This window comes from Bombina bombina, chromosome 2, assembly GCF_027579735.1.
Source record: "Bombina bombina isolate aBomBom1 chromosome 2, aBomBom1.pri, whole genome shotgun sequence".
In the NCBI taxonomy this organism is placed as follows: Eukaryota; Metazoa; Chordata; class Amphibia; order Anura; family Bombinatoridae; genus Bombina; species Bombina bombina.
Window position 1 is genome coordinate 1,400,061,115 of NC_069500.1, and position 15,812 is coordinate 1,400,076,926.

The 15,812-nt window shown below is 39.0% G+C and overlaps 1 protein-coding gene across 1 annotated transcript in view; it reads left to right on the forward strand.

The window, feature by feature from the left end:
* Positions 1-15,812, forward strand: part of ADISSP (adipose secreted signaling protein) — a 537,574-nt gene that overhangs the window by 211,618 nt on the left and 310,144 nt on the right. Inside the window, exon 4 of the mRNA XM_053704326.1 lies at positions 14,625-14,763. Within this exon, the coding sequence (XP_053560301.1) occupies positions 14,625-14,763 (139 nt within the window). The remainder of the gene's footprint in view (positions 1-14,624; positions 14,764-15,812) is intronic.

Consider the following 15,812-nt stretch of genomic DNA (forward strand, 5'->3'; position numbering starts at 1 on the left):
CTGTAATTTAGTGGTTTTTTTTCTGTACTTTAGATAATTGTATTTAATTGTAGTTAGTTTAGGAAATTTATTTAATTATAGTGTAGTGTTAGGTGTAATTGTAACATAGGTTACGTTTTATTTTACAGGTAAATTTGTCTTTATTTTAACTAGGTAGCTATTAAATAGTTAATAACTATTTAATAACTATTGTACGTAGTTGAAATAAATACAAAGTTGCCTGTAAAATAAAAATAAATCCTAAGCTAGCTACAATGTAACTATGAGTTATATTGTAGCTAGCTTAGGGTTTATTTTATAGGTAAGTACTTAGTTTTAAATAGGAATAATTTATTTAATTGTAGTTTTTTATTTAGATTTATTTAAATTATATTTAAATTAGGGGGGTGTTAGGGTTAGACTTAGATTTAGGGGTTAATAACTTTAATATAGTGGCGGCGACGTTGGGGGTGGCAGATTAGGGGTTAATAAATGTAGGTAGGTGTCGGCGATGTTAGGGCAGGCAGATTAGGGGTTAATAATATTTAACTAGTGTTTGCGTTGCGGGAGTGCGGCGGTTTAGGGGTTAATATCTTTATTATAGTGGCGGCGATGTCCGGTTTGGCAGATTAGGGGTTAAAAAAAATGTATTTAGTGTTTGCAATGTGGGGGGGCCTCGGTTTATGGGTTAATAGGTAGTTTATGGGTGTTAGTGTACTTTTTAGCAGTTTAGTTAAAGGGACAGTCTACACCAGAATTGTTATTGTTTTAAAAGATAGATAATCCCTTTATTACCCATTTCCCAGTTTTGCATAACCAACACAGTTATAATAATATACTTTTAACCTCTGTGATTATCTTGTATCTAAGCCTCTGCAAACTGCCCCTTTTTTCAGTTCTTTTGACAGACTTGCAGTCTAGCCAATCAGTGCCTGCTCACAGATTACTTAACGTGCACGAGCACAGTGTTATCTATATGAAATACGTGAACTAACACCCTCTAGTGGTGAAAAACTGTTAAAATGCAATCTGAAAGAGGTGGGCTTCAAGGTCTAAGAAATTAGCATATGAACCTCCTAGGTTAAGCTTTCAACTAAGAATATCAAGAGAACAAAGCGAAATTGGTGATAAAAGTAAATTGGAAAATTGTTTAAAATTACATGCTCTATCTGAATCATGAAAGTTTATTTTGGCCTAGACTGTCCCTTTAAGAGTTTTATACTACAGAGTTAGCCCATAAAACTCTTAACTACTGACTTTTAAATGCGGTATCAGTCTTGACAGGAGAGGCTGTACCGCTCACTTTTTTGAAGACTCGTAATACCGGCGTTAGGCAAATCCCATTGAAAAAAGAGGATATGCAATTGATGTAAGTAGATTTGCGGTGTTTTCGAGTCTGGCCAAAAAATGACCGGTACACCTGTACCTGCAAGACTCGTAATACCAGCATTAGGAAAAAAGCAGCGTTGGGACCTCTCAAAGCTGCTTTTTAAGGCTAACGCAAGACTCGTAATCTCGCCGTTAGTCTTTTTGTTTTGTTTTCTTATCCTAAAAAAGGCCAAAAATCCTTGGCTATTTCCTTAGCCTCTTGGTTGAAACTTGGGATTCACAAAGCTTATTTGGAGGTGGGTCAGTCTCTGCCTCAGAGAATTACAGCTCATTCTACAAGATCAGTTTCCACATCTTGGGCTTTCAAGAATGAGGCTTCAGTTAATCAAATTTGCAAAGTGGCCACTTGGTCTTCTCTGCATACCTTTATTAAATGTTATCATTTTGATGTTTTTGCCTTGGCAGAAGAAGCTTTTGGTAGAAAGGTCCTTTAGGCAGTTGTCTCAGTTTGATTATTGTGTCTATATTTTGAATTTTTATGTCATAAAAGACTTTATTTGAGGTTTTTAAGATTTAATTTGTCTGCGAAAAAAGCGTTTTTTTATTTTATTCCTCCCTTGCTTACTTACTTTTGCTTACTTTTGAACTTCCACATCTTTGGTATTATATCCCATACGTAACAGCTTGTGGACTATATAAATTCAAACATAATTGATGTAAGATCGTACCTGATTAATTAATTTCTTTCATGGTGACGAGAGTCCACAAGGCCCAACCCATTTGGGGTTCATTTTTTAAAGCGCTTCTTTTATTCTGCTCCTCATTTTATTGGCTTTTACTCCTTAAACACCTCACCACTTGGCTATACATTAAACTTAGGTATGAGTGAGGTGGGCTGGTTAATTATAGGCTTTTGAGATTTGGGAAACTTTGCCTACATAACAGCTTGTGGAGTCTCGCCGCCATGAAATAAATTAATTTATTAGGTAAGTTCTTATATAAATTGTTTTCATGATTCAGATAGGGCATGCAAATTTAAACAACTTTCCAATTTACTTTTATCATCAAATTTGCTTTGCTCTTGATATTCTTTGTTGAAAGCTAAACCTAGGCAGACTCATATGCTTATTTCTAAGCCCTTGAAGGCCGCCTCTTATCTCCATGCATTTTGACAGTTTTTCACGGTTAGACATGGCTAGCTCCTGTCTTCCATATAGATAACGTGGTCACTGCTGTGGCATTATTTATAAGTCAGCACTGATTGGCTAAAATACAAGTCTGTAAAAAGCACTGAGAAAAGAGGGCAGTCTGCAGAGGCTTAGATAGAAGGTAGTCACAGAGGTAAAAAATATATTTATGTAACAGTGCTGGTTATGCAAAACTGGGGAATGGGTAATAAAGGGATTTTCTATATTTTTAAACAATACACATTTGCAAGTAAGTGTTTTTTTAAATAAACATGTGCCCACTGATATCTAGTGATGGATTCTGACTTGGTAGCGTTAAAGGGACAGTTTACTCAAAAATTTTCTCCCCTTTAATTTGTTCCCAATGATCCACTTTACCTGCTGGAGTGTATTAAATTGTTTACAAGTAGCTCCTTTACCTTTATATTGGCATTTGAAATTGTTAATTTAGCATGTGGTATCCCCACCTATTCTGAAAGTTTGTGGCCGCGCGTACCAGCTATAGATAAGCTTTGTAAACACAGCCAGCAGAAGAAATTACACTCCCAGTGCGATATAGCAGAGATAAGGTAATACAATGTTAATTTTCCATTGTTCTCTCAAAGTACTGGTGATTGTTTTAAGGACAGATATAAGATAAAGAAGCAGTTATATGAACACAATGTGATATAGTAATGACATCTGATTATATCTACAAGCTCAACCCATTTTATTAGGTTGTGGCTTCAAAACAAAAAATCAGAGCTTTAATATACACAACATACATTTTTTACTCTGCAGTTGGTAAAAAAAGCAATTGTAAACACATTAAGGGAAAAACTATTTTACAGTATACTGTCCCTTTAATTGCCAATTTTAGCTGCTTTTTGCCGCTAGTACCTACAGTCAGAGCATGCCACTACCCTAGAGATGTATTTTGCTCTGTCTGTTATGATTATAGGTGTTCTGTGTTCTATCACATGCGTCATTATTTGGTATTTATAAACAGTTACAATTTCTACATCCTTCCAAAACCTTGTGATTGAATATTAATGTTACAGCTGCCTACAATTTGGTTTATTTCTTTGTATGTAAATATCTGCTCTGAATGCATAAATGCTTGCAATATTTTCTGCAATATCTGGGAATATTTCATCTATTTTGCCACATGTATCATTAAAGTGGTCAATTTTGTAGCCTTTGCAACAATCTTTAACATTAATTTTATCCATGCAGAAATTACTCACTGCATACAAAATATATATAAAAAAACATGTTAGCAACATGTGTTTTTGTTACAGACACACTCATCTTGACTTACCATCTTTGTTCTCCTTGCAGCTGGGGATTTCTCCCTTAAAGGGATATGAAACCCACATTTTTTTCTTTCATGATTCATAACCAGGACCTCTGCTCCAAAACTATGTTAGGCAGGCACACAGCGGTGGTGCGGTTTGTATCAGGCCCATATGATATTGTTGCAGACTGTGCCCGGTTGCGACTGTGGATGGTCCAGTGTGTGTGTGTGTCAGTCTGATTACGCTGCGCACTGCTAGCCTGCTATTCTGACCCTTTGTCCGGTTTTCCCTATTCTACTTACCTTCAGTATAAAGATGACTTCTTAGACCGCTCAAATTAAACCTGCAATGAAGAACACAGACGAGCTTTTATGCAGTGCTCGTCTGTGTTCACACTTCTAGCATGTTGAGGGCGAGTCACAACAGCGATGAAAGGGCTAAACGTACGTATTAATTTGGCAAGCAATGGTATAGACAAGCCTGTTAAATTCATTGTAGTAAAAAAACAAATATAATTATTTAGGCAAACTTTCTTATTTATTGTTTCAGTCTGTCATATGCTAATTATAAATTACTGTCAATTAAAAATAAAACATTATGTGGGTGAACTGTTCCTTTAAGCAACTTTTGAATTTACTCATATTATCAATTTTTCTTTGTTCTCTTGGTATCTTTATTCGAAAATCAGGAATGTAAGCTTAGGGGACGGACATTTTTGGTTCAGCACCTGGGTAGCTTGCTGATTGGTGGCTAAATGTAGCTACCAATTATGGGCCAAAAAACTTTAACTACCAGAGACGTACAGAGTACATTGTGGTCATTAAAGGGATAATAAATGCTATGCATATGTACAAAACTGAAATTAAAGGGATAGGAAAGTCAATTAAACTGGCATGAATAAGACAGATCATGTCATTTTAAGACAGTTTTAAATTCACTTCTATTTTCAAATGTGCTTTGTTCTCTTGGTATCCCTTGTTGAAAAAGAATACTAGTGGGAACTAGCTGCTGATTGGAGCCTGTACACATTTGTCTCTTGTGATTGGCTAACTGTATTCAGCTAGCTCCCAGTGCTGCTTTGCTACTCTTTCAGCAAAGGATAACATGACAATGAAGCAAATTTGATAATACAAGTAAAATAGAAAGTCGCTTAAAAATGTATGTTCTATCCGAATCATGGAAGAAAATGTGGTTTTCTCTCAATTTAATAAGGATAAAAAAGTCTCTGTATGCTGTGTTCTCCCCAGGACTTTTTAAATGTGTGCACTATCTGGCTAAAATGTTAGCCAATATTAAAGGGACACTGAACCCAAATTTTTTCTTTCGTGATTCAGATAGAGCATGCAATTTTAAGCAATTTTCTAATTTACTCCTATTATCATTTTTTTCTTCATTCTCTTGCTATCTTTATTTGCAAAAGAAGGCATCTAAGCTTTTTATTTTTTGGTTCAGTACCCTGGACAGCACTTTTTTATTGGTGAATTAATTTATCCACCAATCAGCAGAGACAATTCAGGTTGTTCACCAAAAATGGGCCGGCATCTAAACTTACATTCTTGCATTTCAAATAAAGATACCAAGAGAATGAAGACAATTTGATAATAGGAGTAAATTAGAAAGTTGCTTAAAATGTTATGCTCTATCTGAATCACGAAAGAAAAAAAATTGGGTTCAGTGTCCCTTTAAGCTAAAATGAACCAATATGACATTTTTTCAATGTATATGGCAAACAATTTTATTAAATACATTTACATTAAATGATGCAATTATTTTGTGCTTTGGATAGCAGAAAATTATATACAGGTTCAGATTCCCAAATCCATAATAGCAAAATCCAGAATTATTTTGAAATCCAAACTTTTTTTCCACTAATATATATATATATATATTTATTTTTTTTTAATTTTTTTTTTTAATAAAATTATTCAAAAATAAAATTTTCCCCAGCAGTAAAACGCAATCTTCTTTGCCTGTGTCTTTGGATTGTATTATGTGTTCTAAAATCCAAGTACTAGTCTATATTTATTTAAAACAGTAAATGTTACCTTTCTGATTACAGTACTGTACTATATATACAGAAGTAATTAACATGATATAAAACGACCTTTATGTTACATATATAAGCTGTATATTATATAACATAAAACATTACCTATCAGATTACAGTACTGTACTATCTGAGGGTACTATGTATACAAAAGTATTAAACATGATATAAAACTACCTTTTATGTTACACTAGGCGATAAGCCTGCCCAGAGGGTACAAACCCCCAAGTTACAAAAAATAAAAAAGGAAAATTACAGAAACAAAGCTATCCAAAATAAAAAATATAAACCTAAACAAATACCCCTATAAAAATAAAAAATCCCCCCCCAAATAAAAACACCCCCTAATCTAAACTACCAATAGCACTTAAAATGGCCTTTTGTAGGGCATTGCCCTAAGTTAAACAGCTCTTTTACTTACAAAAATGACCAATTACCCCCCTAACAGTAAAACCCCCCACCCATCCTACCCCCCAAAATAAAAAAAAGCCAACACTCAAAAAACCTAAGCTATCCATTTCCCCTAAAGGGGCATTTGTATGGGCATTGCCCTTAAAAGGGCATTCAGCTCTTTTACTGCCCTTAAAAGGGCAATCAGCTCTTTTACAGCCCATTAAATCCCTAATCTTCTTCAGTGGTGGTCCTCAGCGGTGGTCTTCAGAGGCGGTGATCCTTAGCGGCATGGAGGCTCCTCTTCATCCGATCTCCGGAGTAGACTGAAAATTGAATGCAAGGTACTGCATTCAATTTGGGGTAACTTTAATTCCTATTGGCTGAACTTTTGAAATAAGACAATAGGATTAGAGCTACTGAAATCCTATTGGCTGTTCAAATCAGCCAATACGATTTCAGTAGCTCTGATCCTATTGGCTGATTTAATAAATATGGAGTACCTTGCATTCAATCTTCAGTGTGCGACGGACGATCGCATGAAGAGGAGCCTCCACGCCACTGAGGACCGCCGCTGTTGAGAACCACTGCTGAGGATCCATGCATCGGGAAGTTATCTCCGCATCTCCGCTTTGCACCGCCTTTGCTCCGAATGAAGATAGAAGATGATGGAGCCGCCTGGAAGAGGACCTTCTCCTCCGGACTTCAGGAACGGTGTGTACCTTTTAGGGGTTAGTTTCAGGATTTCTTTTTTTTTTTTTTTTTTTTTAAGATTAGGGATTTAATGGGCACTGTAAAATAGCTGAATGCCATTTTAAGGGTAATCAGCTCTTTTACTGCCCATTAAATCCCTAATCCTCTATCAGTGGCGGTCTTCATAGGTGGTGATCCTTAGTGGCATGGAGGCTCCTCTTCATCTGATCTCCGGCGTAGACTGAAAATTAAATGCAAGGTACTGCATTCAATTTTGGGTAACTTGCATTCCTATTGGCTGAACTTTTGAAATAAGACAATAGGATTAGAGCTATTGAAATCCTATTGGTTATTCAAATCAGCCAATACAATGTCAGTAGCTCTCATCCAATTGGCTGATTTCAAAATTTCAGCCAATAGGAATGCAAGGTACCTCAATAAATATGGGGTACCTTGCATTCAATCTTTAGTGTGCGACGGATGCTCGCATGAAGAGGAGCCTCCACGCCGCTGTTGAGAACCGCCGCTGAGTACCGCCACTGAGAATCCGTGCATCGGGAAGCCAGCTCCACACCTCCGCTCCACGCCTTCTTTGCTCCGGATGAAGATAGAAGATGATGGAGCCGCATGGAAGAAGACCTTCTTCGCTGGACTTCAGGAACAGTGAGTACCTATTGGGGGTTAGTTTTAGGATTTATTTTTTATTTTTTTTGTTATTTTTGTTATTTTTGTTATTTTTTTTTTTAAAGATTAGGGATTTAATGGGCACTGTAAAAGAGCTGAATGCCCTTTTAAGGGCAATTTCCATACTAATGCCCCTTTAGGGGCAAAGGGTAGTTTAGGCATTTTTAGTGTTAGTTTTTTTTATTTTGGTGGGTGGGTGGGGGTTTACTGTTAGAGGGGACTTAGTATATTTTTTTAAACCTTAACAGAGCTGTTTAACTTAGGGCAATGCCCTACAAAAGGCCCTTTTAAGGGCTATTGGTAGTTTAGTATTAGAGTCGGGGGTATTTTTATTTGGGGGGGGGCTTTTTTATTTTCATAGGGATTAGGTTTAATTTTTGATAATTGTATTTTCTGTAATTTTAGAGTTATTTATTTTTTTGTAATTTAATGTTAGGTTTTATTTAAATGTAATTTAGTATTGGGGTGTTAGGTTATGGGGCTTAGTAATTAAATTAGTTATTTGCATTCTGGGGGGGTTGGCGGTATAGGGGTTAATATATTAGGTTTATTGCAATGTGAGGGTTTGGCGGTTTAGGGGTTAATATTTTAATTATGTTTGCGGATTAGGGGTTAATTACTTTATTATTTTGCGATGTGGGGGTTGGCGGTTTAGGTGTGCGGGAGGTTAGGCTTTTTTTTTGTTATACTTCCTGCGGGCGGTTACGAGTTTTTTTTTTTTTAATTATTATTTCTCCAACATAGGTGTGTCCGGTCCACGGCGTCATCCTTACTTGTGGGATATTCTCTTCCCCAACAGGAAATGGCAAAGAGCCCAGCAAAGCTGGTCACATGATCCCTCCTAGGCTCCGCCTACCCCAGTCATTCTCTTTGCCGTTGTACAGGCAACATCTCCACGGAGATGGCTTAGAGTTTTTTAGTGTTTAACTGTAGTTTTTATTATTCAATCAAGAGTTTGTTATTTTAAAATAGTGCTGGTATGTACTATTTACTCAGAAACAGAAAAGAGATGAAGATTTCTGTTTGTATGAGGAAAATGATTTTAGCACCGTAACTAAAATCCATGGCTGTTCCACACAGGACTGTTGAGAGCAATTAACTTCAGTTGGGGGAACAGTGTGCAGTCTCTTACTGCTTGAGGTATGACACATTCTAACAAGACGATGTAATGCTGGAAGCTGTCATTTTCCCTATGGGATCCGGTAAGCCATGTTTATTAAGATAGTAAATAAGGGCTTCACAAGGGCTTATTAAGACTGTAGACTTTTTCTGGGCTAAATCGATTCATTATTAACACATATTTAGCCTTGAGGAATCATTTATTCTGGGTATTTTAATATGATTATATCGGCAGGCACTGTTTTTGACACCTTATTCTTTAGGGGCTTTCCCTAATCATAGTCAGAGCCTCATTTTCGCGCCGGTATGGCGCACTTGTTTTTGAGGACAGCATGGCATGCAGCTGCATGTGTGTGGAGCTCTGATACATAGAAAAGTCTTTCTGAAGGCATCATTTGGTATCGTATTCCCCTTTGGGCTTGGTTGGGTCTCAGCAAAGCAGATTCCAGGGACTGTAAAGGGGTTAAATATAAAAACGGCTCCGGTTCCGTTATTTTAAGGGTTAAAGCTTCCAAATTTGGTGTGCAATACTTTTAAGGCTTTAAGACACTGTGGTGAAATTTTGGTGAATTTTGAACAATTCCTTCATACTTTTTCGCAATTGCAGTAATAAAGTGTGTTTAGTTTAAAATTTAAAGTGACAGTAACGGTTTTATTTTAAAACGTTTTTTGTGCTTTGTTATCAAGTTTATGCCTGTTTAACATGTCTGAACTACCAGATAGATTGTGTTCTGACTGTGGGGAAACCAAGGTTCCTTCTCATTTAACTATATTTATTTTATGTCATAAAAAATTTTAGTAAAAATGATGCCCAAGATGATTCCTCAAGTGAGGGGAGTAAGCATGGTACTGCATCATCCCCTCCTTCGTCTACACCAGTCTTGCCCATACAGGAGGCCCCTAGTACATCTAGTGCGCCAATACTCCTTACTATGCAACATTTAACGGCTGTAATGGATAATTCTATCAAAAACATTTTAGCCAATATGCCCACTTATCAGTGAAAGCGCGACTGCTCTGTTTTAGAAAATTCTGTAGAGCATGAGAACGCTAATGATATGGTTTCTGAAGGGCCCCTACACCAGTCTGAGGGGGCCAGGGAGGTTTTGTCTGAGGGAGAAATTTCAGATTCAGGAAACATTTCTCAACAAGCTGAACCTGATGTGATTACTTTTAAATTTAAGTTGGAACATCTCCGCGCTCTGCTTAAGGAGGTGTTATCCAATTTGGATGATTGTGATTATCTGGTCATTCCAGAACCACTATGTAAAATGGAAAAGTTCTTAGAGGCCCCGGGGCCCCCCGAAGCTTTTCCTATATCCAAGCGGGTGGCGTACATTGTTAGTAAAGAATGGGACAGGCCCGGTATACCTTTAGTACCTCCCCCCATATTTATAAAATTGTTTTCCTATAGTCGACCCCAGAAAGGACTGATGGCAGACAGTCCCCAAGGTCGAGGGGGCGGTTTCTACTCTACACAAGCGCGCCACTATACCCATAGAAGATAGTTGTGCTTTCCAAGATCCTATGGATAAAGAATTAGAAGGTCTGCTAAAGATGTTTGTTCTGCAAGGTTCCCTTCTACAACCAATTGCATGCATTGTCCCTGTCACTGCAGCCGCGTGTTTCTAGTTTGATGAGCTAGGAAAGGCGATTATTAGTAATTCTTCTTCTTATGAGGAGATTATGGACAGAATTCGTGCTCTTAAATTGGCTAATTCTTTCACCCTAGACGCCACCTTGCAATTGGCTAGGTTAGCGGCGAAAAAATTCTGGGTTTGCTATTGTGGCGCAGAGCGCTTTGGTTAAAATCTTGGGCAGCGGATGCGTCTTCCAAGAACAAATTGCTTGACATTCCTTTCAAGGGGAAAACACTCTTTGGCCCTGACTTGAAAGAGATTATCTCTGATATCACTGGGGGCAAGGGCCACGCCCTTCCTCAGGACAGGTCTTTTCAAGACCAAAAATAAACCTAAGTTTCGTCCCTTTCGCAGAAACGGATCAGCCCCAAGGGCTACGTCCTCTAAGCAGGAAGGTAATACTTCTCAAGCCAATCCAGCCTGGAGACCTATGCAAGGCTGGAACAAAGGAAAGCAGGCCAGGAAACCTGCCACTGCTACCAAGACAGCATGAAATGCGGGCCCCCGATCCGGGACCGGATCTGGTGGGGGGCAGACTCTCTCTCTTCGCTCAGGCTGGGGCAAGAGATGTTCTGGATCCTTGGGCACTAGAAATAGTCTCCCAAGGTTATTCTCTGGAGTTCAAGGGGCTTCCTCCAAGGGGGAGGTTCCACAGGTCTCAGTTGTCTTCAGACCACTTAAGAAGACAGGCATTCTTACATTGGGTAGAAGACCTGCTAAAAATGGGAGTGATTCATCCTGTTCCATTAGGAGAACAAGGGATGGGGTTCTACTCCAATCTGTTCATAGTTCCCAAAAAAGAGGGAACGTTCAGACCAATCTTAGATCTCAAGATCTTGAACAAGTTTCTCAAGGTTCCATCGTTCAAGATGGAAACCATTCGAACACTTCTTCCTTCCATCCAGGAAGGTCAATTCATGACCAAGGTGGATTTCAAGGATGCGTATCTACATATTCCTATCCACAAGGAACATCATCGGTTCCTAAGGTTTGAATTCCTGGACAAGCATTTCCAGTTCGTGGCGTTTTCTTTCGGATTAGCCACTGCTCCTAGGATTTTCTCATAGGTACTAGGGTCCCTTCTGGCGGTGCTAAGACCAAGGGGCATTGCTGTAGTACCTTACTGGGACGACATTCTGATTCGAGCGTCGTCCCTTCCTCAAGTAAAGGCTCACACGGACATTGTCCTGGCCTTTCTCAGATCTCACGGATGGAAAGTGAACGTGGAAAAGAGTTCTCTATCTCCGTCAACGAGGGTTCCCTTCTTGGGAACTATAATAGACTCCTTAGAAATGAGGATTTTTCTGACAGAAGCCAGAAAAACAAAACTTCTAGACTCTTGTCGGATACTTCATTCCGTTCCTCTTCCTTCCATAGCGCAGTGCATGGAAGTGATAGGTTTGATGGTAGCGGCAATGGACATAGTTCCTTTTGTGCGCATTCATCTAAGACCATTACAACTGTTCATGCTCAGTCAGTGGAATGGGGACTATTCAGACTTGTCTCCGAAGATACAAGTAAATCAGAGGACCAGAGACTCATTCCGTTGGTGGCTGTCCCTGGACAACCTGTCACAAGGGATGACCTTCCGCAGACCAGAGTGGGTCATTGTCACGACCGACGCCAGTCTGATGGGCTGGGGCGCGGTCTGGGGATCCCTGAAAGCTCAGGGTCTTTGGTCTCGGGTAGAATCTCTTCTACCGATAAATATTCTGGAACTGAGAGCGATATTCAATGCTCTCAAAGCTTGGCCTCAGCTAGCGAGGGCCAAGTTCATACATCAACCATCAGGGGGGAACAAGGAGTTCCCTAGCGATGGAAGAAGTGACCAAAATCATTCTATGGGCGGAGTCTCACTCCTGCCACCTGTCTGCTATCCACATCCCAGGAGTGGAAAATTGGGAAGCGGATTTTCTGAGTCGTCAGACATTGCATCCGGGGGAGTGGGAACTCCATCCGGAAATCTTTGCCCAAGTCACTCAACCGTGGGGCATTCCAGACATGGATCTGATGGCCTCTCGTCAGAACTTCAGAGTTCCTTACTACGGGTACAGATCCAGGGATCCCAAGGCGGCTCTAGTGGATGCACTAGTAGCACCTTGGACCTTTAAACTAGCTTATGTGTTCCCGCTGTTTCCTCTCATCCCCAGGCTGGTAGCCAGGATCAATCAGGAGAGGGCGTCGGTGATTTTGATAGCTCCTGCGTGGCCACGCAGGACTTGGTATGCAGATCTGGTGAATATGTCATCGGCTCCACCATGGAAGCTACCTTTGAGACGAGACCTTCTTGTTCTAGGTCCGTTCGACCCACTCCAGCTGACTGCTTGGAGATTGAACGCTTGATCTTATCAAAGCGAGGGTTCTCAGATTCTGTTATTAATACTCTTGTTCAGGCCTGAAAGCCTGTAACCAGAAAAATTACCACATAATTTGGTATATCTGTTGGTGTGAATCTGCAGGATTCCCTTGGGACAAGGTTAAGATTCCTAAGAGTCTATCCTTCCTTCGAGAAGGATTGGAAAAAGGATTATCTGCAAGTTCCTTGATGGGACAGATTTCTGCCTTGTCTGTGTTACTTCACAAAAAGCTGGCAGCTGTGCCAGATGTTCTAGCCTTTGTTCAGGCTCTGGTTAGAATCAAGCCTGTTTACAAAATTTTGACTCCTCCTTGGAGTCTCAACCTAGTTCTTTCAGTTCTTCAGGGGGTTCCGTTTGAACCCTTACATTCCGTTGATATTAAGTTATTATCTTGGAAAGTTTTGTTTTTGGTTGCAATTTCTTCTGCTAGAAGAGTTTCAGAATTATCTGCTCTGCAGTGTTCTTCTCCTTATCTGGTGTTCCATGCAGATAAGGTGGTTTTGCGTACTAAACCTGGTTTTCTTCCAAAAGTTGTTTCTAACAAAAACATTAACCAGGAGATAGTTGTGCCTTCTTTGTGTCCTAATCCAGTTTCAAAGAAGGAACGTTTGTTGCACAACTTGGATGTAGTTCGTGCTCTCAAATTTTACTTAGCAGCTACTAAGGATTTCAGACAAACTTTGTCTTTGTTTGTTGTTTATTCTGGTAAACGGAGAGGTCAAAAAGCAACTTCTACCTCTCTCTCCTTCTGGATTAAAAGCATTATCCGATTGGCTTATGAGACTGCCGGACGGCAGCCTCCTGAAAGAATCACAGCTCACTCCACTAGGGCTGTGGCTTCCACATGGGCCTTCAAGAACGAGGCTTCTGTTGATCAGATATGTAAGGCAGCGACTTGGTCTTCACTGCACGCTTTTTCTAAATTTTACAAATTTGATACTTTTGCTTCTTCTGAGGCTATTTTTGGGAGAAAGGTTTTGCAAGCCGTGGTGCCTTCCATTTAGGTGACCTGATTTGCTCCCTCCCTTCATCCGTGTCCTAAAGCTTTGGTATTGGTTCCCACAAGTAAGGATGACGCCGTGGACCGGACACACCTATGTTGGAGAAAACAGAATTTATGTTTACCTGATAAATTACTTTCTCCAACGGTGTGTCCGGTCCACGGCCCGCCCTGGTTTTTTTAATCAGGTCTGATAATTTATTTTCTTTAACTACAGTCACCACGGTAACATATGGTTTCTCCTATGCAAATATTCCTCCTTAACGTCGGTCGAATGACTGGGGTAGGCGGAGCCTAGGAGGGATCATGTGACCAGCTTTGCTGGGCTCTTTGCCATTTCCTGTTGGGGAAGAGAATATCCCACAAGTAAGGATGACGCCGTGGACCGGACACACCGTTGGAGAAAGTAATTTATCAGGTAAACATAAATTCTGTTTTCTTGTGGGCGGTTAAATGTTTTTTAGTTATTTCATGCGGTTGCGTGTTTTGTTTTTTGCTTTTTTTTTAAAAAGGCTTCGGGTTTGCCTACGCTGCATCCAGGTGGATTCAGCCAACATTCCTTTGAGGATGCGTGCATAACTGGCGACGGCGACGGACGCATTACAAAAGCGATTATAGTATAAATGTATAAGCTGTATTATGACATGTGAATATTGCCTAAATGGCTCAAGATATTGTTAATTGCACTTGGTCCCATCCCCTCTCCAAGCTGTACCATTTTACACACAAATAGATTACGAAATCCAAACCTTTTCTAGTTCCAAGCAGTTTAGATAATGGGTTTTCTACCTGTAATATAATAAAGTATTACACTGCGCCCTTGGCTACTTGATAATGCCACCCGGCTGGCAACATTTTTTGTTAACCGTTTTTCACTTTGTTTTATTAATTGTACATTAATCTATAATAATTTTGCTTACAGGTTGGTTTTTTGAAAATCTTGCACAAATATGAAATCTCGTTCACGCTGCCTTCTGTACAAAAACTTGGGAAGTTTGTGTGTGCCGTTCCTCTCCCTAACTTAAACCTCAAAGTGACCAACATTACATCAACACCAGAAGGTAGGATTTGTTTGGTCATTAGAGCACTTTATCGTTATTATTGTAAATACAACTCGTTGCTAATTAGCTTTGAAATACATCTGCTCATGGTGTCATAATTTCTTGTTCAAGTGGAATCTCATCTAATGTAAATGCTTTATAACTACTGGTCTCAAGTTCCCCAAACGGGCCATATTTTAAGGATTTATATTTTTGGGTTTCTCACCAATTATTGTTGGCGGACCTGTGCTCAGGTAGGGAAATAAATAAAATCTGACCATAAAGTCAAGATTTCAGTAATGCTGGCTTGGGCTGATCTGCTTTCACTAGAAGAATATTTTGTTTATCTAATATACTAAATAAAATTGGTCTCTTGGGCAGAATGATGTATGTGTATATTATTTTTTTATATCCCAAAATCCAAACACATGAAATGCAAACTTTTTAATTAATATTTTAAAAAAAATGCAATGACTGAAAATGACTATTTTGCCCTGCCTGTAAGTAACAATCTTCTTTGTCTGTGTCTTAGGTTTGTTTTCTAAAATGCAAATAATAATCTATATTTATTTAAAACAAAAAAAATATTTGCTTTCTGATTACAGTACTGTACTATCTTTCTGAGGGTACTATGTATACAAAAGTATTAAACTTATTATATACCCGCTTTTACAGATGTATTATGACATGTAAAAATTGCCTTCAGATATTGTTGTTTACACTTGGGGCCAGATAATTTTGGTAAATGTAAAGTGCTTTTCAAGAGTATTTACTTTACCATTTTTTAGAATCTATCAATATAGTAACTAAATATTTCCTGTGTGAATAAAGAAAAAGTTCCTCTCACCATCACCACTCTGTTTATATCTATTATAATCATCAGTTATTTGTAGAGCACCAACAGCGCTAGTTTTAGAGGAGGAGAGGATAGCAGTGGATATTCCTCTGATGAAGTGAGCGTAGTTTCACAAAACGCGTAAGGAATTGTGGGAGTGCATTTTATTTGTATTTAGTTCGTGAAGCATTCGCACGGACAATCACATACTACTTAAACCAGAGTTTTATGGAAG